General features: G+C 37.4%; 1 protein-coding gene across 1 annotated transcript; it reads left to right on the top strand.

Moving 5' to 3' along the window:
- Positions 1-1,158: 1,158 nt before the first annotated feature.
- Positions 1,159-25,331, top strand: LOC141433733 (sodium channel protein Nach-like). The gene is made up of 10 exons (XM_074095826.1): positions 1,159-1,209; positions 1,990-2,135; positions 4,182-4,280; positions 9,540-9,621; positions 10,088-10,151; positions 13,181-13,390; positions 15,936-15,992; positions 16,881-16,998; positions 20,560-20,666; positions 25,207-25,331. The coding sequence occupies exons 1-10, from the start codon at positions 1,159-1,161 to the stop codon at positions 25,329-25,331; spliced, it is 1,059 nt and encodes a 352-aa protein (XP_073951927.1).
- Positions 25,332-26,709: the final 1,378 nt, after the last annotated feature.

Here is a 26,709-nt window from a genome sequence, read left to right as displayed (position 1 = left end):
TCGAATGGTTAAATAACCTACGTCCAATATATCGAAAATATATTTGGACATTGAAAATATATTATAAGTGAAAATTGGCAATAAATAACACTCAAAAAGCAAAGAGGTTTGCCCAACATCTAGAAAAAATATTTACTATAAAATAATATTTATTATTATATAATATTTTCGTGGCATTGTTATTTACACATTTATGCAAGTGAGACAAAAGCTTGTAAGAAGAAAGTATGCTTTACTCTATAACCTTTAGGTTACTTCGCCAACAAACTGTCATGCAGTTTGGCGAAAATTGTGTTCATGTATACACTGTGTAATTGTAAAAATTAAATAAATATAAAATATAAATATAACTTGTGACGTCAATTTCATCCTGGTCACGGCTCACCGTCCTCATCGCTTATATTAAATCTGTTCTGAACAGCTGGCATAATTTACGTAACCTTTTCAGATAAACGCCAACTGTCAAGTGAGCCAAGTACCTTTCCCCGCCGTGAGCATATGCAATTTTAATATGGTGTCACTGAAAGAAACTGACAATATCGCGAAGATTCTGTGAGTATTCTGTGACTGCTAGCCTTAAGAAACGGGCATGAAACAAATACTAATGAAGAACTAAAAGAATTTCCTTGCTCACCCGCGACCTTACGATAGCTAAGCTTATGCAAAATATGCGTGTTCATGCAGTTCCTCCACCTCTACACTGTAAGAACACACACAAATCAAACAAACCTATCTATCACCACCACCACACTACACTGACGCGTTTCGAACTCAACCAGAGCTCATCTTCAGAGTGACACAACCGTACACCATGCTACCAGTTGTCAGGGGCTAAAATATATATATACGTTTAGGGCCATACATGTCCAAATGTCAGAAAGTCCATTATGCATGAAAGAGTTAATATTACAATATTTCATTATTATTTAAAATGCTTCATCAAGTCATTATTTTGGAAAATAAATGCAGGTTGGAAACGTAGTTCTTGGCGCACCTTATTATCATAAGGCCATTTTTTCACTTGTAAGTTTAAAATAAATTCCTTTTATATTTTAGAAGAAACCACAATCGCACTGAAAAAGAGATAAACAAGTTTTTCGAAGATCTCCCTAAGCTGAAAGACTACTCGACTGCAGACGCAGACAGTGCATTGCAATAATGGATATTCTTAAGAAGCATTACTACACAATGGACACTATAATGGAAGAGGTACTAGTTGGTGCTTAGCTTATGAATTTGTTTATTAAAGAAGTTTTTATTTTATTCCCAATTTTTAGTTAGTGTGAAAAATACGAACGTTTTTTCTCGGGTCTTGTTCCGAAATAGCATCTCCTCCTCTCCTCTCCTCTCCTCTCCTCTCCTCTCCTCTCCTCTCCTCTCCTCTCCTCTCCTCTCCTCTCCTCTCCTCTCCTCTCCTCTCCTCTCCTCTCCTCTCTCTCCTTCATCTCATTATCCTCTCCTTCCTCTCCCTCCTCGTCCTCTCCTTCTCCTCTCCTATTATCTCCCTTCCTCTCCTCTCCTTTTCTCCCCTCTTCCTTCTCCTCTCCTCTCCTCTCCTCTCCTCTCCTCTCCTCTCCTCTCCTCTCCTCTCCTCTCCTCTCCTCTCCTCTCCTCTCCTCTCCTCTCTCTCCTCCTCCCTCTCCTCCTCTCCCTTCCTCTCTCCTCTCCTTCTTCTCCTCTCCTCTCCTCCCCCTCCCTCCTCCCCCCCCTTTCCCCTCCCCTTCACCCTCCCCTCCTCCCTTTCCTCTCCCTCCCTCCTCTCATCTCCTTCCTTTCCTCTCCTCTCCTCTCCCCTCTCCTCTCCTCTCCTCTCCTCCCTCTCCTCTCTCTTCCCCTCCCCTCTCCTCTCCTTCCTCCCCTCCCCTCCCCTCCCCTCCCTCCTCTCCTCTCCTCTCCTCTCCTCTCATCTTCTCGTCTCTTCTCTTTTTTTCTTCGCCAAATAAACAACAACAACAAGTTAACATGAAAAAAAAACGTTTTATGTTTTAGGTGGTACAGAAATGTGAAAACCTGCTCCTTTACTGCACTTTCAACAGGAAAGTGAAGAACTGTGTCCATATATTCAATTTGATAAAAACCGTGGAGGGACACTGCTGCACTTTTAACTATGCCGCGTTAAATGACGTGGCTGAAAAGTAAGTACTTCGTCCAACAAAAAATTGCCCGCATTAGCGCGAATTACGTTACATAAAGCCGTGGTGGCCTAGTGGTTTGACCTATCGCCTCTCAAACAGAGGGTCGTGGGTTCAAACCCCGGCTCGCACCTCTGAGTTTTTCGAAATTCATGTGCGGATTAACATTTGAAATTTACGACGAGCTTTGCGGTGAAGGAAAACATCGTGAGGAAACCTGCACAAACCTGCGAAGCAATTCAATGGTGCGTGTGAAGTTCCCAATCCGCACTGGGCCCGCGTGGGAACTATGGCCCAAGCCCTCTTGTACTGAGAGGAGGCCTGTGCCCAGCAGTGGGACGTATATAGGCTGGGGTGATGGTGATGACGTTACATTGCGAGGTCGCAAAACAAACGAGTTACAGTGGTAAATTTGAACGCCGTAATGCAATGTTACATACACAATGTTTCCTACATGTCTAAACCTGGCCTTGGTCACAAGCTTGGACGAAGTAATTTATTGAATCAGGCGTTACTTTGCGGAGGTCCATATCAATAAACTAAAAGGATTTCTTTGCTCACCCGCGACCTTATGATAGCTAAGTTTATCCAAGTCATCTAGTAACATGTACGGTTGTGTTGCTCTGAAGATGAGCTCTTGTTTTTTCGAAACGCGCCAGTGTAGTGTGGTGTTGGTGATAGATGGGTTTGTGTGATTTGTGTGTGTTCTTATAGTGTGGAGGTGGGGGAACTGTATGAACACGCAAAACTTGCATAAACTTAGTTATCATAAGGTCGCGGGTGAGCAAAGAAATTCTTTTAGTTTATTGATATGGACCTCCGCAAAGTAACGCTTGAGTAAATAAATTACTTCGTCCAAGCTTGTGACCAAGGCCAGGTTTAGACATGTAGGAAACATTGTGTATGTTTCATTACATTACTGCGCTTTAATTTACCACTGTAACTCTTTTTTTTTGCGACCTCGCAATGTAACGTAATTTGCACTAATGCGGGCAAATTTTTGTGAAAGTTCTGTGCTCCTAGGTCAAGGATAATTTTAATATCTGGCGATCTGGTTTTAGTACTGTTACTTGGTGGAAGTTTTATTACCGTCTATTGTAACCGAAATAAAAGCGATTTTCTTTGACCAATTATTTAACTTTGTTTAGTAAATTAATTAAGAAGTGTTATTATGTTGAGATTTACTTTTAGTAATCTAACGATATCAAAGTTAAGTATTAAATTACATATTTATGGTCCTTGATAATAGTATAGTTAATAAGTATTACCTATTATTATTTAGCTTTCATATGACACTAATATCATCAGTGGCCTCCCAAATGACAATTTGCCCATTATCCATTGCAGAGCTTAACTAGCTAGTCGCTAGTCTCAACTTTCGTAAATATAAAGAACTTCTTCCTTATTCGCATCATCGCTATCCGCCGGAAGGCGACCACTATTTGAACAAAGGCCTTCTTAGAACGTCATAATGAACGGCAACTTCGTTTCTTCGTCTTTTCGACGTTCGAACATCGTATTATTCTCATGCTCGTAAAGTTCGTGTTCAGGCTGGATCTAGGCGCCATAAAATCACGTTTTATGCTCTAGTGCATAAAGTAAAATCTTCGTCTAAGACCAAGGTAACCAGGTGTCAACAGCCACAAACAGAAAAGTTTCAACATATTTTTTTACCATTTTTAATTTACATAAAAATGAAAAACAATTAAAATAAAAAATAAAACTAAAAATATGTAATTATATGCATTAGCAATAAAAGGTACCTACATAGTAAGTGAACAATTGCTTCCCCTGTTGCTATTTCATTTCCTCGCCATCAAAGTGAAAAGCAGAGTGTAAAACTCGAGTATTAAACCCATTTTGCCCTCGACTTGTCAATCCACCCTTGCCGTACCGGCTCGGGTGGCTATATGAACGCCTCGGGTAAAATGGCTCGTTTCATGCTCTCGTTGTACAATCCTCTATTAATAGGAGAGTAAAAGGGACGGCATAAATGAACTCTGAATTTCAGAGTAGGAGTTGGGGTTTAAGTTAACTGTTTCTTTACAGTCCTCTGTTGCCACATGACGAAACACTGGAGTACTATGACGACGAAGAAACAGACGACGAGGTGTTGGGGCCGATCATAGCCACGTCAGAATCTGGCAGGTATCTGCTTATTATTTATTGTATTGTTAATTGTAATTTTCATATCTTTAATGTACAATAAAGATTTACAATACAATATATTTTTACTAGCCGTTACTTGCAACTCCGTCCGCGTAGAATTCGGTTTTCACTATCCCGCGGGAACTATGCAATTTTCCAGCACAAAAACTATACTATTCCCTTGCCCAGGATGCAAACTATCTGTGTACCGAATTTCATCTAAATCGGTTCGGTGGTTTAGACGTGATGAAGTAACAAACAAACGAATAAACAAACAAACAAACAGACATACAAACTTTCGCATTTATAATATTATACTAGCCTTAACCCGCGGCTTCGCCCGCATTAGAAATAGCTTTTGCCGTCTTAACTGAACTGTTATATAAATATTATGCCCATGCATATTATGAAATATACAACGACAAAATTAACGGTTTATTTACACGAACACGACTCTTGTTACCATGGCAACGCAATATATAAAATGTCTTGTAGTTTGGTCTGAAAACGGTTCCGGTAACAATCTGAAAGGATAAAAGTTCGCTCGCACAATATGCCATCTACTGATTGCAAACGAAGTTTACATGTCACGTCATCTCGAGAGCTGAGGCTCGTCACCGTTCTTTGACAGTGCCCTCTATTTTTTATATATTCGTACATAAATATTATCCCACGGGAACGCACTACCGGGATATCAAGTATCCCATGTCTCAATGCAGATCTTTGTTTATCTGTACGCCAAGTTTCATTTGAATCCGTTCAGGCGTTATTCAGTAACAAACGTCCAAACCTCCAAACATCTTCACAAAGTTTTACATGTATAATATGAGTAGGATAGTGATATTGTATATCCCCCCTCCCTTGGTGTGGTGTTGCAGATGGTTAAGGCCGGTGGTGATGTCTTACCATCAGGAGACCCACTTGCTCGTTTGCCATCCAGTGGAATAAAAAAAATCAGGAGTTACTTTGCGGAGGTCCTTATCAATGAACTAAAATAATTATTATTTTAGGTCGCGGGTGAGCAAGGAAATTCTTTTAGTTTGTTGTATTAGTATATTTTGACTGCGTTGGCTAAGAAGTTTAAGTTCTTGAGAAAAAAAGTCTTGACAGACGGACAGACGATACGGAACCCTTAAAACGAAATTTAGAACCTCTTCCTTCTTAAGTCAGTCAAAAACTGGGTCACTGATCACCATTGGTTTGGTATAATATTTCTGTAGATATCTCAATTTATCCAATCCAGTCAAACTGATCAAAACTTTAGTTGAAGCTGCTATCCAACTAAAGTAATTAGTCATAGCGCCATAAACTTTGCCTATCAGCAAAGTAGGTTATGAAGATATCAAGAAAACGCAAAGCTGTCAAATAAGCAATACAACCGTAACAGGGTATTTTCACAAAAAAGTGTAGGTGCCTACCCTTCCTTTTTTAATTTTGGACAAATATGGTTTTTCCTACTCAGAATCAAAAGCACAATCGATTCCGATGGTTTGAAAAAATGTCCCAGTCAAAAATTACAGTTTTGTGACGTTTTTTTAATACTAACTTTTTTTTAATACGCTGAACTAACAAATTGAATAACTAATTTTATTCTACGGATAAATGTGATGCAGTCTCCGTCTATTCGAACAAAACAAACAGAGACGGCATCACATATTTATCCATCAAATGAATTTAATCAATGGATGTCGAAACAAGGGGTAACACTAAAATGAAGACTAGTTGCTTAAAACTAAAAATGACCCCTATGGCATTGGGCCCAAAATTTGCATTGGATAATGTTTCTTCGTTGAATAGGGTATGGAGATTCTTTCGAAGAGATAGCTGCCGGCCCTTTGGTCTCCGTTGTCGTTTTAAACTTTTTTTTTATTATTCAAATGGATGGCAAACGAGCAAGTGGTCTCCTGATGGTAAGAGATCACCACCAACATCTGCAACACCAGGGGTATTGCAGATGCGTTGCCAACCTAGAGGCCTAAGATGGGATACCTCAAGTGCCAGTAATTTGACCGGCTGTCTTACTCTCCACGCCGAAACACAACAGTGCAAGCACTTCTGCTTCACGGCAGGATTAGCGAGCAAGATGGTGGTAGCAATCCGGGCGGACCTTGCACAAGGTCCTACCACCTGCAAAATACTTGTTGCCCGCATTTTTGCCTGCGGATTCGTATATTGCGCGCACAACAATGTGATCATAATAAGGGTTCCGTTTATCCTTTTAATTTATGGAACCCTAGAAAGAACTAACACAACACGGTAAGATAAAAGCTTGCAAAATAAATGTATGTACTTATCTACCCGTATTAGCCATTCTTGAATAATCATTTCGCATTACATGTTTTCTGCTTTAAAAACTTGAATGAAGTTTAGTTTACTCCAACTTTCATAACAAGCTGTTTAAACAACTTGAAAAAGTCTCGAAATTTTTTAACGCGAAAACTGAAAATTTAATGCGATTGAATGAACTCACGTTCAAGAAAAACAAAAGTTTTTGAGTCGCATTATAATTTTTAGGCAAACTGGTCGCTGTTTTTTGTTGTAAGTTCTCAAAGGTTATGCACTTTTTTAACCACTGACGCAAATAGAGGGAAGGAGGGACAGATGTCATAAGCTTGGCGCCAATGCTGGTGCCATCGTAGCTCTAAAACGGATACGCCGATTTCGATGTGTTTTTTAGGGTTCGTACCTACCTCAAAAGGAAAAAAACGGAACCCTTTTATGATCACTTTGTTCTCTGTCCGTCCGTCGATCTGTCAAGATCCTTTACTCGGGAACTCATGGAGATGAGTTTAAATTAAAACCAAGTACTTAGGTCTACAGTCCCTTGAAGCTGTAAAAAATCAAATTTCTAAGTTAACATAAAAAAACCGGCCGTTTATGTCGAAAATAAACGTATATTTTGACAGTCACTCACTCAAGTGAACCAAACCTTGTAGAATATTTTTTCCATTGACCTTAGAACTAGAATTTCTTTTTATTATATACCTAATAGCAGACAATTAATGAGCACTGAAATTGAGAATTTGGACTAGATATTCATTAATACCTACGAATTCGTACGGAACCTTCAGTGCGCGAGTCCGACTCGCACTTGACCTGTTTTAACGTGAAAGTGGTTTATTTACGGTAGTTCTTATGATATATTAAAATCGGTTTAGTTGTTTTTGAGTTATTAAACTTTGAAATAACTATGTCGATTTGTATTTTCAACTTTTCCAAATTGATTCTTGATTTTGGTTGGTTGGTCTTGTAATTTTTGCTTAGTCAAGTATTTTCAACAAAAGTTCAAAGAGCTTCGAAATAGTAAGATTATCTACTGTTAAGACTAGAATAAATTGCTACAGTACTGTCGTCCGTTTTTAGGATAAGTATTACAATTTAAGGCTTTTCTAGGCCAGAATGAATAGGCTGTTACTGCTCCAGTGAGCTACGAGTAGGTATGGCCTCATTAATACATATACTTGCTATCAGGTCTATCGGTAGTCAATTTAAAATAAATAAATATATGCATAGCTAATCGCAAATCCCAAACTCGTGTACCTTTACTACATTTTACTAGTTGGTATTAGTTCAATGTCTCGTATACTTTATTCCAAATGGATTAGGATATATGCCAAGTCATTGAACGTAAAAATCTGAGCGTAGTTCTGTAACTTCTTCTTAGTTGGTTTAAAACCTTCTAAGTAGTAAATAAGTATTTTAAGTCCTTCGAAGTTGATATTCTCTTATTTTATTTTTTTATCAATAAAAAATACAGCATTACAGTTAGAAAACTAATCCACTGTAAAATTCAAATTATACACTAAACAATACAAAAATACATAAGAAAAACATACAAAAAAAATAAAAAAAACTAACACACCTTGACAGACGTCGTTTGTTGACGATCAATAGTAGTGAATCTTTATGATGACTTTCTAAGAAAAATAGTGTTATGGTATCGTCTTGTCTTCCACACCGCAGAACTGGAATCCGGAGTTCGTTTTTGGCGGTAGAAAGCTCTGCTATTGGGTGACACCATTTACCGGCACGGATAATACCGACATGGAAAAACAGACATAATATTTCTTGTACACGCCCATAGAAACTTGTCAGTAGCATCTATGGGCGAGTACACGAAAAAGAGGGTCGGTATTTCCATGTCGGTATTAACAGCGTCTTTCCTCCATCGCCCAATGTCGCATTCTCACTTTCTTTGGCCATATCACATGTCGAGAGGACATCTGTGGAACGGCTTGTGGTTCATGGGAAGGTTGAAGGCACGAGAGCACGCGGCAGGTCACCCATGCGTTGGACGGACCAAGTTAAAGCACTCAACGGTCGTTTGTTTTGCTTTAAATTGTTTTAATAATAACATTATATTACTCACATTTTAAAACCTAACAAGTTGAAATAATTTACTTTTGAAAATAGTCACTACTTATGTAAAACTTTCAAATAAAAAAATCTCACGCAAATTTGATAAAGAAAAGGAATTATACTCGTAGATACTATAACGAGTAATACTAAACATAATCGAATATAATAATATCGTCATTTACAATCACTGGTTTAGAGTAGAAGTCTACATTAAAAATTCTAGTTACCTAGTTATCATCATAATCTCTTTTTAAGTCTGCTTAAAACTGCGTAAGAAAATAACGTTATTAACTGAAGACAAGTACTTCTTAACAAAGTTTCAATTGCGAACTTTTAATCGTAGAGAAAACAAAACCACTTAAACAAAACTTGGCTCCATTTTGTTGGCTTCGTTGTCGCATTTAATTTATTATCTTCTGTTCTTTACTTAATTCTATACGTTGCGTTAAAACATAAATTGTGCTGCGCGATGTTGACCTTCATCGAAGAACTAGATAAAAGGGTCTTTATTCTAAACATTTGGAAATAAAAGTCGCCGTTATTTTCCCCGTCAAAACACGCGGTTTGACCATCACAGCCATGAAAAAATTGCTTTGCTCACCCGTGACCTTATGATAGCTACGTTTATGCAAGAAATGTGTGTTCACGCAGCTCCTTCACCTGAAACACACAAATCACACAAACCCATCTGTCACCACAACCACACTACACTAACGTGTTATGAACTCAACCAGAGCTCATCTTTAAAGCAACACAACCGTGTCACCATGCTACCATATGTCAGACCAACATAACCATATTCCATGTTAACTCGTATCCTATGTTTCTTACGTTTTGAATTCGATCTTGAAAACGTGGTCCTGGCCATTGCTTCAACTATAATTTAGTTCTTATTTTCAGGACTTCAGGCCTCACTGTTGTTTTTAATGTGGAACCCGAGGATTATCCCAGTTGGTCTACTGTGGCGAATTATGGAGCAACGGTATGTGACAATACACATGTTAAAATTCAGCTTTTAATACAAAAGTTTCGCTAGCAGTTTGGCTATTATAAACAGATAAGATAAGAAACATTGCAAATTATATAGGGATTCTCTGACCATGGGGCTTGAAAGCCCAGGTTTGATTCTACTCTAATTGAGCTATTTCTTTTTCTGCAATTTTAAAAAAATATGATCACTGTTAAAAATAAAATCACACATATTAAATATAATTTTCAATGAATGCGATACAATACAAAATTGACAGCACATTGATAATTGATTTGATAATGTTTGCTTATTTCTACTATGCTGCTTAAGTAGCAGGCATATCGTACAAATGGCTTTTGGACGCTATACAGTATTTTCGTCTATTTTTGTATAAAACTTGTGCGCATGCAAGTCGCTACGAGTAGTCGGGCCCTTATTGTAGTATCTAGTAATTATGTATTATTTATTAATATTTCAGATCCTCATAAGCGACCCAAATGACTTCCCAGAAACATCCGTTAAAGACAAATACGTGACTACAGGTAAACTCAATTTAATTATGCCACAAATATTTATTTCGCAATCTTGTTTTAGTGCCTCCTGTTAAAAAAAGAAGAGCAAGTCATTTTAATACACAAAAGCAGGTTCAGGTGCTTGCAGGTTAATTCAAAGAGATCCTTTTAAGGAATAATTTCACCTCTGTACATCTCTTTCTCTTGTTAACAACTGTTATTTTCATGTGTTTTGTGAACAATAAGAGTTAGGTATACAATACAATAAAAATAATACGCAATCATTTCATCGTTACCAAATTTGATGGTTGGCCGTCTAAAAATATGGAACCAACTGCCTGGGCCAGCATTCCCAGAGCGGTACAGCTTGGGGATATTTAAAAAATGTGCCTATCAGTTCCTTTTTACAATCTTTTATTTAGCTTGCAATATATGTATGCTATTTATGCATGTATGTAATTTCTGGTCTCCCTTTATCTTGCATAATATATCGTTTCTCCGAAATACACTTCACATAGGTAACCGGTATCACATAATTTTTTTAGCCATATGCTTTGTATAATTTATCAGTTCGAATAATAGTCATTTCTCAGAATATTAAACGGCAGAACACTGTTATCGCTGAATATACGTCTGCAGGATATTAAATAGCAGAACAATAGTATCGCCGATTTTAATATGGTATAATAGCATAGCGAAATACTAGTGTGGACAATACAATAGTATTTTCACGGAATTTCAAAAAGTGCTGACCAACATGGCATAATGACATGGTTAAAGGAACGAACAGCTACCATAAAAAAGGGTTAAGGTTAATTAAGGCCAGCAAAGTAAGCGTGCTGTGACAGCAGGCAAGCATAGCGCCAGCACCGAATAGCAGCTACAATAAGCAGGTTGGATTAGGTTAGAACTGTGTCCACAACAGCGCGCGAGCCGAGTGAGCGAAGCGAGCGTGCCGCGGCAGCGGCCGGCGAAGTGCCAGAATTTTACTGCTCCCTATAAGGGTTAGGCTAAATAATAACCATAATTTAATTGCAAGTATTGTTTAGTAACGACGAGTTGTCGGTAGGCCTCCAACAAGATGGAGCGACGATGGAGAGCCTTGGGGGAGGCCTATGTCCAGTAGTGGACGTCTTTCGGCTGTCATGATGATGATGAAGATGAATGTTTTGTTCAATTTTATTCTGCTATTTATCATTATGAAAATTCATATTTGCAAAGTATACTTTTGGCGGTGACTTAAAACAATTCAACTGCACTCGATTGAACTGTTTAAGCCGGTGTTGCCATACAATATTTTTTTTTAAATTTTATTTTAAGTTAGTTTTTAGATAAGATCCTCACTGAAAATCAGCGCCACGACTTGCCGTGGCATTATGCTGAGTGGGGACCTATTTAGCGTCATGTATGTCTTTATTTGTTCTATGTTTTTTCCTATGTTTGTTTTTTATGGCGTTAAATAAATGTATTTTCTTTCTTTCTTTTTTTTTCGAAACTAAATACTATGAGATATCTTTCTGGGTAATCACTATTCGGACATATAAATATTATTCTCATCGATTTTATGCCATGTTAATATTTTGCTTTCCAAAATTATAAAAAATGATAGTATGCGAAAAAATATATGCAAAAAGTAATTCGGTGATATGATGATTCTGCTCAAGGTTGTTGTGTGAAACGAAATTATGACATTCGATTTCCTGCAACATATTAGTGAACCGTAATGTCTGTATGTATGTAATGTATGTATGTATTTGCAAGTTAAATTTGACACAATTCCAGTTGATTGACTGGCATACTGAAATTTGGCATATTTTTTATGTAGGTGACACTACAATAATCTAGCAGTGATATCCTGGTCCGGCCATAGGGTCTATTTTTTTTGTTATTATCCCAATCAGTGGTGATTTATGCCCAGCTATCCAGATGCATCCTGCAGACCCAACCACCCAATACCAATTCCTAAAAGGGTCAGCAACGCACCTGTGATTCCCCTCGTGTTGCGGGTGTCCATGGGTGACGGCGATCGCTCTCCATCAGGTGACCCGTCTGCTCGTTTGCCCCCTCGTTTTATAAAAAAAAAAGATCCTGCCCAGTCCCACAAATTTACCCTTAACATGGCAATCAATTTCAGATTTTTTAATAATTGTCGCAAAATGTAGTCATCGGTAGAAATTCAGGCAATTCGTGTTTCCACGAATTGATAAGTTATGTACGTCCAAATCAAATTTATTAGGAGAAACACGAAGTTGAAAGATATGTTTTCAAATTAAAACGGCTTTTATTACTTTTTGCCAGCAAAAAATGTCCAGATTATGTCGTTCCGAGTTCCATTTTGGACAACAGCTTCCATGAGGCACCTTTGGAGATAAAAATGTTTTTTATTACTATTTGCTTCTCAGTCAGAATATTTACCGCTGGGCCCGCGTGGGAACTATGGCCCAAGCCCTCTTGTTCTGAGAGGAGGCCTGTGCCCAGCAGTGGGACGTTTATAGGCTGGGATGGATGGATGGAAAAATATTTACTGTAATAATATATTAATGTAGTAAGTAAGAGCCAGATTTGTTTTTCCTGAAAGATCTCATGAAACAACTAAAATAACGTTTTGTTAAAATTTTACTTTTTGTTTACTGAATGATTTTTTTGTTAAATACACTTGTTTTTCACCCAATTTACTTAATTGTAGCAAATTTCAATTCACACAGTTTACTTTAACCCTTGACTCCGGTCAATATAGACATTTCAATTTACATAAATTCCGACAAAGCTGAATTTTGATGGAAACCTTGGGTACACCATTTGGAATGAAGGTGTCAAAAGTCCCCATTGATCCCATGTCGCGCTAAAAAAGTTATTCGGGGTCAAAGGTAAAAATTGCAGGTTTTTTTTAAAAAACCGGTATGTTTTATCATAAAGTAGCCTAGGCAAAAATTAAAGATCTTAAAATCATCCATTGACCTGAAGGTCGCGAGTGAGCAAAGAAATTATTTTAGTTCATAAACAATTTCTTCGCAGACAAAGTACGAATAATAATTTTAAAACCTCTGTTTTATGGACAGGGACGTCAGTGGACATAAAGGTGGAGCCAAAGGTATACCAAAGCGAGTCGGACTTAAGGCACGTAGTGCCAAGCAGGAGAGCCTGCTGGTTCCATGACGAAGTAACCCTGGAACACACCGACCGGTACAGCTACGAGACTTGCATCACCGAGTGCACCATGAACAACTTCATCCAGTTTTGTGGGTGCACACCCTATAAATATCCAAGAGGTTTGTCCATTTTACAAGCTTTTATTTAACTTGCCCTGTTTGTTGGGGTCAAACCTTTGTACATCTTATTACCCTGTGTTCTGTTATTTTCATGTGTTTTTATGTACAATAAAGAGTTTTACAATACAATACAATACAATACAATACCCGAGCATTTCTATTTAAAGTTGCACCCTGAGTTTATCTCTCCGCTTTCAACAAAATTTGGGAGGTAGACTCAGTCCATGATTCCGAGCTGTAAAAACAGGGTCTCCAGATGTGCCGCCAAAATATTATATGGATGTGAGATAAACACAGGGTACAACTTTAAATAGAAATGCCCCCCATGTGACTTGCTGTAAAGCAAATTATGATAAATATGTATGAATATGCACAAACCTGCGAAGCAATTCAATGTTGCGTGTGAAGTTCCCAATCCGCACTGGGCCCGCGTGGGAACTATGGCCCAAGCCCTCTTGTTCTGAGAGGAAGCCTGTGCCCAGCAGTGGGACGTATATAGCCGAAATGGTATGAATATGCGTTTCGCTGTTTGTGGCTCGACTCTCCCAAAGCTGTTACTTTTTGCGGCACCGAAAAGAAAATCTTCCCCTGTTGAGACATCCGTAGTAAGAATTCGTATACATATTTATGTATCTAACAGTGTACACACGTTACGTGCCTGCAGCGTTTGCGTTAACGGTTCAATTATTATGCATTGGCAATGCAATACACGTGGCCTGTATCGGCACTGAACTGTTCTTAAAGGTGTTTATTTCCTCGTAAGGTCTGTTATGCGGCTACTTTACTCAAAATACGGTCGGTCAACTTGTTTTGAGCCACTTCCGTGAACGTCGTCTCCACATTTTAGTCTGTCCGCCTAATGCCACAATTTGATGGTAGTACGACTAGGGATATTTCCAAGCGTTTTCGCGGTTCACTGCGCGGTCGCGACGCTCGTCGCTTAATCCTCGCCTCGCAGAACACGCAATGAACGACGAAGACATCCACCGCGTCGCCAGTCGCACTTAGTTACGACAGCGTTGGTACATACAGTTCCCGGCAATATTTGCGAAGCAGAAAAAAATCCATTCTTCCATTGCGATAAACGCGTTATTAGATTTGTCTGCGAATTCTTACGAATTAGAATATATTGTGATGATTTAGGGTTCCGTAGCTGTAGTCGAAGAGGGAGAAATGGAACCTAACTAATAGGGTTCAACACTGTCCGTCCGTATGTCTATCTGCCACAGTGTATCTCCAGAATCGTAATAGATTGAAAACTGCAACTTATACATTACTTATTTGTACTCCCGCTCCGACAGCAAATAATAAAAGCCCAAATGCTCGTTTGCCAACGTCTAATAAAAAAAAATAAGTGCAGTTGGACTTGCGAACCAAGGGTTCTGCACAATTTATGTTTTTTTTTTTGTTGTATATTTATTTTAAGGAGTTAATAATGTCTTGTTCTCAATCCTCTGGGTTGTGGCAGAATGTCAGTATTTTGCTCCTATGAGCAATGTTGACCACTGAGCCATGGACTTTTGCAGTACTGGAGTGCACACAAACAATATCCTACTTAATATTATGTGTCGCGACTGTACGTTGCGAACGCTTAACAGCATGGCTACTGCGTCGCTACAAATAGCCGGTGTGGGCGAGGGCTCAAAGACATATTTAATTTCACGCTTCTTCAAGGAAAAATGTAATTCCCTATTCAAAAGACGCTTCGAGATTTAATAAAATATTAGACTTTCACCCACGTCTGCGCACGTGTAATCCATTAGATTCCCAATAAATAAAGTAACCTAAGAAAGAAAGAAAGAAAAGAAAGAACATTTCCGTACTTAATTTCAAGCCGATGCTAATTAACCGTTGAGGAGTTCCTTCATGCGGAGACGATCCGGGCTGAACCACTCTAAGATGACACTACCGGATTATTGTATTATTATGCGATTAACATAAGTATGCCAAATTTTAAGTCAATCCGGCATCACTAGAAGTAGGTCAAATTCAATTTGCAAGATTTGACCCGTACGTACCTACTACGTAGATACACACATACATTGCAAGTTAAATAAAAGCTTGTATAGTATATGGCTGGCTCTCCGCCTGGGTTCTGATCTCAATCTGAAATGGCGTACAAATGCTTTCGATTTCAGATACAACAGCTTGTAAAAATAACGTCGTGGTTTTCGTTGACGTTGCATTAAAAACAACTGTGGCAAATTTCAGACCTAGTCTAAGCCCTGCGGTTGAGATATCAGGAGTGTATCCTGACCCCGGAATGTAAATAAATAACTAAATAAACATCATTATGTGGATAATTGACACCAACTCACCTAGACCCAACCTAAGCAAAGCTACGTAAACCTATGCTAGCTATGGATACTAAGCAATGGATAAACATACTTGTATAGATATATAGCAACCATTCGTATTATCCATAAAAATATTTACCCCGATCGGAAATCCAACCCGGGACCCCAAGCTTTATGGTTAGGTTCTCTAATCACTTGGCTATCCGGTCTTCATGTGTTTTTTAAGATTTTTTTTTGTTTCTTTTCAGACGGCTCAAGAAGATTTTGTGAACTAGCAGACCTGCCTTGCATGCACAATTTGACAGGTATAACTATTTCATCTAATAACTCCTCTTAAATCGTGAAGTATCTGAGCAATTTCAGCAAATTCTATGGATTATTTTTATTTTATAAAAGCCAAGCTAAATGAGTGCTTATAATGCCTTTTTAAGACTATAATGGAATTTTTGCTAAATACTGCCTATTTATTGAGTTATTTTTATAAAATCATCATCATCATCATCATCAGCCTACAGCAGTCCACTGCTGGATATAGGCCTCTTCCATGGCGCGCCACAACACTATCTTCAGCCCCTCGCATCCATTCGCTGCCCGACCAACGGACGGACGGTTGCATGGACGGGAAAATGTAGTGTAGGACGTTCTGAGGCACGGTGGATGGACGACCTTAAGAGGGTCGCTAGCAGCGGATGGATGCAAGGGACTGAAGATACTTAGAGTGTTTGTAAAAAATGATCACTGTTAATTTCATTTTGTTCATACAGATTAAATGTAGTTTTCAATGTATGAGATACAATACTAAATAGACAGCGCATTGATTAATGATTATCTAAGAGATATCAAATAAATCTCAAAAATGACTCCGTACCAAGATACAGCGATAACACCGCCATGTCTGATACATTGATTAAACGATTAAACTTTGAGGATCAATAAATTATCTAAATTAAAGTAATTTGAAAATGTTACAAAACAAAAGTAGCTTAGTTACGAAGGTACAAGTTGAATTTAAAGCGCCATGTTCAAAGACACTCACAACGAACAACTTCGTAAGTACCTACTTGTTAACAAAATAAGGAGGCCCCTAATAAGAAAGGCTCTCGCACAGTAACAAGTAACTTTCAATCCATTCGTGCCCCTTGTGAATCGACACAAGCCTTTTGTATTGTACCGTAAAGCTTTACGTATTCCAGTGTATGGCAAAGGCGTGCCTTGCGATCCGCCATGCTATGTGGAATGCCGGGACAAGGGCTACTCCATAGCGGAGAACACCGTGCCTTTCCTCGCAGATGACTTCCCTGCCAACGTCACGTGAGTGTCAATCCTCCAAGCAAAGCGGAGCAGAATATCCAATAGAGCATCCAACACCGGTTTTAATTGTGTGGAAAAAATAAAAACCGATTTTCCCCAAAGAACTAAAACTGGTTTTTCCTTGGTATCCTATTGGAACGCACCATCTTCTACATCTAGGATAGGCACATCCTGGATAAACTTAAGCATTCACTTGTGACGAGCATTTTAGCGAAAAGCTTACAAAATAAACAGTAGCGTTTTATCAAGCATTCAAGGGAAATGACGGGGAATTTACTTAGAGCCTTTTGTTGAGCATCTGGTAAACAAAACAAAAATATTTGACGAGCATTTACTAGTGACAAATAAAAATTACCAAGTGCGGGTAATTCGAGATTCGAGTGATGGTATTATTTGTGATCAAGTGCGGGTAGTTCGAAGTAATCGCGCTGCTAGGCAGACTTGACACCCCACACTTCAGTCTACTCGTGACAACGGCAACTGTAATATAATATAAATATAATTCGTGTGTTTTAGCGTGATAAGTCCTGTTTGTGGTATTTTAACTATGAGCATTTACTAGAGCGATGCTTGAATGATCGTGCAAAAATGTTGGTAGCAATGTTCGACTCTATGCTTGGCTCTGTTCGCTGTTCACTTCGACGAATGAGGGTTTTCACAGAGGCGAAATATCACTAGATGGCGTCAATATCGTTAGGTCGATTTGACGTTTGCTTGCGATTGGCTCATTTAGTTTTTTATGCTATTGCATGAGGTATGAAATATGAAAAAAAAATTTTTTTTTCGAATATTATGTATTTATTTTATGCATAGATCCCAAAAATATGAAACAAAAAAAAATTGTATACGTATTTTTGAAAATCCTTATTTGGCTTCGTATGCATTTACATTGTTTGTTACAGAATCCATATATGGTTTCGAATGCAATTAGAAAAGAAAACCATTGTCCAAACTTCTAATTATCTATAAAAAAGGCCCATAAAAAGGGATGGATCCATAACTGAAAAAGATCAATAAAACTCTTAGGAGTATTGCATACGAATATCCCTAATTGCATAGGAAGCCATAATATATGGCTCTGAAGAAAAACATGTTCAAATTGGGTATGAAAGATATTATTCATCATCAGCCCGAAGACGTCCACTGCTGGACAAAGGCCTCCCCCTTAGAACGCCACAATGAACGACAACTTGCCACTTGCATCCACCGGTTTCCCGCTACTCTCACGATGTCGTCAGTCCACCTGGTGGGAGGCCTGCCAACGCTTCGTCTTCCGGTTCGTGGTCGCCACTCGAGGACTTTTCTCCCCCAACGGTTATCTGTTCTTCGAGCGATGTGGCCTGCCCATTGCCACTTCAATTTAAAAAGAAGATATTATTACTCAAACTATAATAACAATATACTTTATTACACTTATAACTAGCATACATATTATTTTTAAAACTTGTTTCTCACCTCAATTTCACTAAAATCACCTCGACATTAAAATGATTTTTGCCAAGCGCTGTTCGTAACACTATGACAGATTCAAGTAGGAATAAAGTTGCGAAGTACCCCAAATGTTTGAAAAAAAAATATCGTTCCATTTTACGTAGATATTAGGCTATATGCTGATTAATTTCTTTTTTAGACATTACATATGGTTTCGTATGCGGTAAAGGGTTAACCAATCACGAGCAAAAACAGGGAATGCTCGATGTTCTGTCTCAAGTGAACACTCAAGTTTATCATCAACTCAACATGAACGGAACTTAGTTTTACTGGCTTCACTCAATCATTCGCAAAACTCTGTGTACTTGTGTCCTAATAACAGTAAACCATCCCATCCTACACAGCAGTTAATAATTGATGTTTAATCTAGTCTTTGACTAATTGGAGCTTAAATGGAAAGCAATGGAACAAAGCAGTCGTGTGGACTACGTATTTGTAGGGATTACGTGACAATGTCCCCTTTGTTGAACAGGTAATGGAATACCTTGTCCATACTAGCATACGTAAACCTTTAGAGTTGGCAATCGAATTGAAAATGTATAAAAACTTGTTCACGAAAAAAATTAGCCACAGGTGCATAAATGTTTATAAGTGGTGTATTTCTCACAGGATCGAAATCAAACAAAGTTTATTCTAGATGAAAATATAAAAAAAGAATTGTTAGAGTTGTATATGGAGCCAATATTTTAGGAACTCGACATACTCGCATTTTTAAATAAAAAAGATAAAATACCGAGTGTGGCCTGTAACAGGAGCAAATAATGAAAACGTAGACCGTACTCGTCATAATGAACGACATTAGTTCAGCGACTTTTAAAGATATTTTTTTTTATATCTATTACACTTTAAAGTTTATTGGAAGGAGCAATGTAAAACAAAATGTTTGATGTTTGTAGGTTACAGGTGATGGTCAATTGGCAAATTGGATCTAGGATGGCGTATAACACTATTTAGGTAATTTGTAGGGGCGGCTGGGGTCAATTGGAACGTTTTTGATAAAATTGGATATTCTACCCTCATTTCCTACCAAAATGGTTTCTTGAATGGTGTCAGTTATAGTAAAGTTATCGAGCTATATGGTGAAAAGTTTAATTTGACTTCATGAGCTACTAATAAATGTAAAAGGGATAATCTAAAGATTCCATTATTTTAAAAAGTCGCTGAACTAATATTGTCCACTCTGGCGAATAGGATTTATGTTTTAATTATTTACTCTTATTACAGGCCACACCCGGTATACAAATATAACATATAATATATAAAACAAAAAAATAGTAGTGATTAGTAAATAATCTGTTCCCGTTCGTGAAAATTCAGAATACACGACAACTTAAAGCACGCTAAGATTGGTTTTTGGAATGTTTTTGTTTTTTTATTTCAATTCCAAACTTTTACTTTTACTGTCATCCCGTAAAACCTAAATTGACACACAGCGTCACTGCTTAAGTGGCTAAATAAGAAACACACAAGCTGAGATATGGAGGAAACAAGGAGAGTGGTGTAGCGGTATAGCACGCGGTACGGATTACCGAGGACCTGGGTTCGATTCCCAGTGATGGTCTTATTTTTCTGGTTTTTCTGTGCATCTATATTTCAGTTTGTATTTTCAATTTAAAGCACGCTGCTGATGTATCTATGAATTATTGTATTAATACGTGAGATTTTTTTGTTTCTAAACTGGTTAATATTATCACCTTAAATACCTTTTGCGAGGGACAGGAGTCCAATCTAGGTAGATACCTATATTACAGATTTCCAGGCCTTCATCTGGATTAGATAGATTTTGACGACAATTATATTTTCCAGTTGTGCATGCCTTTACTCTGCTCCAATTTATGAAATCGCAGCCATTGTCTATCTCAGCGTATATTTTTCTGATTCGACTAACTACCTCTCCACAACTAAAACCCGCGACCAACGGCCCAGTAAGCGTGTTCACTGTTCATTGCGCTGCCGAGACGCGGGTTGCACAATGGTTATCAGGCAATACACGCAATGAAACGCGTACGACACCGATAGTCGGTAATCAGTCGTTTTGGAAGCATTACCTGAACAGTATTTTTTTTACAGAAGCGGTCGCCCGTTAAACAGCATTGCTTCAATAAAAGTGTATTTTCGCAAATCAACTTGCAACTGCTACAAACTGACACTTTTAATGGACGTTAATTACTTCATCGGTAAGGTTTATTTTATGATGGTCAGAAGAACTGTTTACTTATCACACTCGGAATCACAATATCTTTCACCGCTTCTTTCTGCCACGGTAGAAAGAGATGGGGAATCATATCGCAAGTACTCGGGCGTTATTACAGTACAATAAAATTTTCATTGGTTTTCTGATGATTCAAAGGAGCTCTCAAGGAGCAATGAAGTATCTATCTATCTATCTTAATACCTTTAAACGAGCAACTCTTGTATAATATATATATATACAGAATCTCGGAAACGGCTTCAAAGATTTCGTTGAAATATGGTATGTGGGGGTTTTAAGGGATGACAAATCGATTTAGCTTGATCTTATCTCTGGAAAACGCTTTTGTCGAGTTTTAGCCCGAGCAAAGCTCGGTCGCCCAGGTACTTTATTTTAAGTTTGATCTGATCATTTCCATTCTTGAGACGAGAAAGAGACGAACTATAGCTATTTCACTCTACATAATGTGTGTGTCTCCTGCACATGAAGTAACGTTTAGCCTGGTGCACCTTAGGGACCATCGGGTACTCGGATATTAACTTACTTATTGTATTGTATTGTGTGGTGTTCGATAAAGTTTTGTAGGGTTCCGTACAAAGAAAACGGAACCCTTATAGGATCACTCGTGTTCTGTCTGTCCGTCCGTCTGTCACAGCCAATTTACTCCGAATCTACTCATTTTATTTATTCATTTATTCTAGATTACTTTTCAACACAAAAATGCATCTCTAATTCAATTTTATTAATTCCTTCTTCCTTTTATTTAATTTCACTTTTTTTATTTAATGTAATTGAATTGAATTTGAAAGTTATTTGCTAATTTCATTCGTAATATAAAATAATGTTCTGTGCCTCATCTAAAACTGTATTTGCATGCATTTAAGTATGTTTTTATCGCAAATAAATGATTGATGATGATGATGATGATACTGGACCAAACCAGGTCAAATTTGGTAGGATAGCGTAATCGTTTTTAACCCAAACATTTTTATAAATCAAATTTTGCAAACCTTACTGTGTCATAATATCAAATGAAAGGGCTCGTTATGAGGATCTCACATATGATTTTGTTATTGTAAAATAAATAGTTTTGATTTTATTCATAAAAGAAGACGAAAATTGACCACCCCCCCTTAACTACAAAACTACTGTAGGGTCTACTAGTTTAATAGACCTTACATTTACGAATGTTGAAGGTATGTTGAAGTTATGTTGTAACTGTTATAATGTTAGAAGAACGGATTGTTAAGTAAAAGATGTGACCGTCCTGGTAGAGTACCTTTATTGCAATAAAATAATATGAAAGAAATACATTTAATAGCGTAAGTTTACGTAAACAGTGTGACGTACACAGAGGGTGCGTCAGCCTAACATTAATGTCGAGTGTGCTCGTACAACTACAGAGCCTAAAATTTTGAAAAAAATACAAAATATAGTTCATTGCTTGTAGCTTACAGGAAAACCTATAAGAATTCTATCAAATGAAAATAAACTAAACTAAATATTCACTTACGGAAAATAGTTCAATAAAACACCACTAGATAGTGCTAGTAGTAGTTAACTCGCGTCTTTCTGTGAGTATTTCAAATGTGATATTTTGTATTAATTTAAAAAGCAACCGTAAAAGTATTTATTAAAAAAAATAGAGGAAAACATTTGACTATGGCATTGTACGGAACCCTCTCCACGCGAGTTCAACTCGCACTTTGCCGGTTTTTATTGTATTGCAACTCTGAACTCTTGGAGAGGATTTAAGTCACGCAATGAGATATTTAGAGGGTTATGCTACGAGTTTCTTTTGCGCAGTATAATTTGCCGAAGATAACAGAAAAAAAATGAAAAAAAACAATGAACGGCTGATCATGATGCCGAAAATACAAACTGAGACATGGATGCACAGAAAAACCAGAAAAAGAGACCAGCGCTGGGAATCGAACCCAGGTCCTCAGCAATCCGTGCTGCGTGCTATAACCCCTACACCACCGCTGGACAGGAATCTAGACACGAATTTTTCCTATGCATACATATCTCAGGTTGCTTATTTCTACTACGCTACTTATGCAGCAGCACTAGCGACATCTATGTTCCGCTCTCATCGAGAGACGTCACACTCTTTCGGAACCAACCGCTCACCCAGACAAGAGATGTCGCTACTAAGCAATCAAATTATGATATCATAATCCTGAGACCTGGGTTCGATTACCAGCGCTGGTCTCTTTTTCTGGTTTTTCTGTGCATCCATGTCTCAGTTTGTATTTTCGATATGGTTTCACGGGATACCCGTAAAAGTAACAAATTTGGAGTTGAAATAAAAAATACAAAAAGACTCCAAAAAACCAATCATGATCATGATGCATTTGTATTAAAAAGTTTTCAGTTTCCACTTAAAAATCTAGTTTCCTTTTGACTACAATTTTAGACACTTTTAGACAAATCAATTACCTTAGTGTAAACTAATTAGATGGCTTTCTAAATCGCCTCAGACTTTACGGAGGTAATAAAAATCTTTATTGCTGAGGATGATCGTGGGTGGGAAGAAAATAGAAGTGCCGAATGAACTCGATTGGCCCCAAGTAAATGACAGCTTCATAATAGGCGACACAGAAGGACTTGATAGCTTAAATTTTTGTTTGTTCAATAATAAATAGATTTATATCTTTGCTTGAGAAGGAAACAGGTGTAAATGTAGACTTACTATAAGTTTACTAACTTAGAAGTGACTTTGAGCGCTTTAATATTCTCAATGCCGTCAACATTCGAGTGGCATGAGTAGGGGTGAGGAGAGGTGACGCAGACGTTGTGTGGCTTCGTTCTTCATGACGCACGCCATGCAACTCATAATGCCAAGAACGCTTATTTTGTTGCTTTTTGAGCAGGAGTCATAATATAGTAAAAGACTAGATAGAGCGAGCTCTTTGCCACAAAACATTGCAAGGTTTTGATTATAGACAAAACATTATTTGCCCAATATTTTTAGATAATCATCATCATCATCCCAGCCTATATACGTACTCTCTAGCAAATTCAGCCCGTTTTTCACACTAAGCGAAGTATCCTTTATAAAGCTTGTAATAACCAACAAAAAATTGGAAAACCCCCGACTTTGTCACTTCAAAGTTCAATATCTCAAAAACCGCTGAACCGATTTTGATAAAACATGTCTAAGAACCATCGCTAGAAAACTGATATCAAATGAAAAAACCGCATTCAAATCGGTCCACCCGTTTAAGAGCTACGGTGCCACACACACAAGACACACAGACAAACAGCGGTAAACTTATAACACCCCTCTTTTCGCGTTGGGGGTTAAAAATGAATATTATCACGAAATTATTTATTAAAATGTTCCAAAAGCAATTTTTTCAGTCCATTTACATGATGTTTTAAGGGATGGGGTATAAAAAAAATGGACCACCGGATCTCCTGGCAACATTCAGAATCATAATATGCAAGCTTTTCTGAGTTTAAAACTATTCACAGAATGCGGTCCCCTAATTTTGCATACGCAACTTCCCTTGGCGTCTGCTCTAAGTAAATAAATAAATATCACAGGACAATTCACACCAATTGACCTAGTCCCAAATTAAGCTTAGCAAAGCTTGTGTTATAGGTACTAAGCAACGGATAAATATAATTATATAGATAGATACATACTTAAATACATATTAAACACCCAAGACCCGAGAACAAACATTGGTATTTTTCATACAAATATCTGCCCCGACACGGGAATCGCGCCCGGGACCTCGAGCTTCGTAGTCAGGTTCTCTAACCACTAGACCATCTGGTGGTCAGGTTACATATTTGAATATCGAAAATTAAATTATCGATTGTGTCACAATATCGAAAGTCGTTATACTTATGGTCAAAATGTCTAAGATTGAAATGTCGATTGATTAAAATATCGAATGAGTAAAAATATCGATAGCCAATATATCTAAGTTGCAAATGTCAACATATTTGAATGTCGAAAATTAAAATATCGTACATACAAATCTGCTTTATTTATTCGTCCTTTCTCTTAATAGCATTTATTTTACATAATCTAGTCATTTTTTGTCTAGTCGTTGTTGTGGTCACAGTTCTAACCTAACCGAACCAAATATTTTTGGTAATTCATGTTCAATAGGTTAGGTTAGGTTAGTATTGCGGCAAGGCTCCATCAACCCTGTCACGTGATAGTTCATACATAGGATATTCGATACTCTGTACTTCGATATTTTGGACTTCGATATTTATATCTTTCGATGTCACTTTTGTAGATAAATATATTTTCGATATATTGGACGTAGATTATCTAACCATTCGACAATATAAACTTTCGTTATTTTAGTTTTCGATATTTTGATACAGTCGATATTTTAATTTTCGATATTTTAAGCATCGACATTTTACCCGTAGATATTTTAACTATCGATATTCAAATATGTAACCGGTGGTCAACTCTAGTCTGCTCTATTATGTAATTGTTAAAACATGTTCAGCTGAGTTTATTAACTAGCGCTAATTGTTATTTTCTTTTTCAGCCACTTACGGGGGAGTGCTGTCTCTGAGTTTTGGAGCTTCATTACTGACAATAGTAGAATTACTATACTTATTTATTTCGTATTTAGTACAAAGATTTTCTAAATATTTTGATTGTTATCAATAAGCCGAACAGCGTTTATGTAATTGTGTTTGTTCTGGTAATACTTAGTGCGTACTTTACTTTCGCCACATTGTTTACTTGTACCACTCGTACTCTTATAAGCCTCTGCATGCACATACGCGAGTACGCACACATAAGCAAACACTCACGCACACACGCATACACGCACGCACTGAGTAACCAAAACAATACTTACCATTTTTAAAAGACTTCAAAGAAAAGGAGGAGGTTCAATGTTTTTGTCCAATTGCTGTTTGTATGATTTTTTTTCTCTTTAAATTTCTCTCTCAATTGTGGATCGATTTCCTAAATTATTATTTTTTATACGAAAGATTAAGCCGAGGCGCTCCGATTGTCACCAAGTAAAGATCTAATGATTGCTTCTCAGGGGAAACAAAAGAACAAATTTCAATTCTCGTCTCGCCTCGTATCGTCTCGCCTCGCCGGTGGAAAATCACCTTAATGATGTAATATAGTGCTAAATAAAATATAAATAAAATATCGTATTTTTTTTCATCTGTTTAATAATATAAAAACTTAAATGTAGATATTACAATTGGTACATACCTATTCGTACATTCATTTACAATTCGTTTTAAAGTAAATCGTATTCCTACCACCATTTTAACATTATATGCAGAAAATGTAATAAAAATAATCCAAACTATGAAGTTCATCTTATGTATACTCAAAAAGCTTTCATTTCATAAAGCTGTTTATAAAATCTGGTTCTACTAATAACTAAAGGGACAGTATCTCAGTAAAAGTTGTTTTAAATAATTCGTATTATTTCAACACGTGTTTGTATTTAATCTGTCATCTCCCAGGATAACAGAATCAAAGGAATTTGGGCACAAATTTGTGCCTCTGGGAGAGGACAGGTTAAGTAATATTAAAGGTTAAATTGTCTTTCTTTAGGTTTTACCTTTTAGTCTGGAATCTAGTAATTTCTTTTACATAAATCTCGTCTTTCCGTTTGCGAGTAAGTACAGTAAATGTTATGTACTTGGATCGAGTGTTAAGTGAAAACGCTTCCAGTGGTAGAGAGTTTTCTTATGTTTCTCAGTAGGGGCGGTTTCAGAAAAAGTTGTTGAAATGATTTGTTTTTAGATTTGGATGGAATTTCATGAATTAAATTCGGGTTTTGTTCCGCGTAACTTGATTTTAGAGCAGCTATAGAATCCTAGTCTGTCTTTTTTTCTCGCTCATTTTACTTTGCGAAATATGACGCATAGCTCAGATAGATGGACATTGCGTAACCTAAATCTGGGGGGCTACTAAGAAATTCGAAAATCGATATTCGTATCGTACCGTCCGTCCCTCTCATTCTCTTGTTAAATAATATTAGCCAAAGCGGGTCAGCAAGATACGAAGTTCGAAT

This window comes from Choristoneura fumiferana, chromosome 12, assembly GCF_025370935.1.
Source record: "Choristoneura fumiferana chromosome 12, NRCan_CFum_1, whole genome shotgun sequence".
Classification (NCBI taxonomy): Eukaryota; Metazoa; Arthropoda; class Insecta; order Lepidoptera; family Tortricidae; genus Choristoneura; species Choristoneura fumiferana.
Note: the sequence above shows the minus strand (reverse complement) of the source record. Positions and strands in the feature narration are given on the sequence as shown.

Coding starts and splice junctions, on each gene's coding strand:
- LOC141433733 (XM_074095826.1), top strand. CDS start 1,159: ATGGATATTCTTAAGAAGCATTACTACACAATGGACACTATAATGGAA. Junction 4,281..9,539: donor GCCACGTCAGAATCTGGCAG/GTATCTGCTTAT, acceptor TCTTATTTTCAG/GACTTCAGGCCTCACTGTTG. Junction 10,152..13,180: donor AGACAAATACGTGACTACAG/GTAAACTCAATT, acceptor TTTTATGGACAG/GGACGTCAGTGGACATAAAG.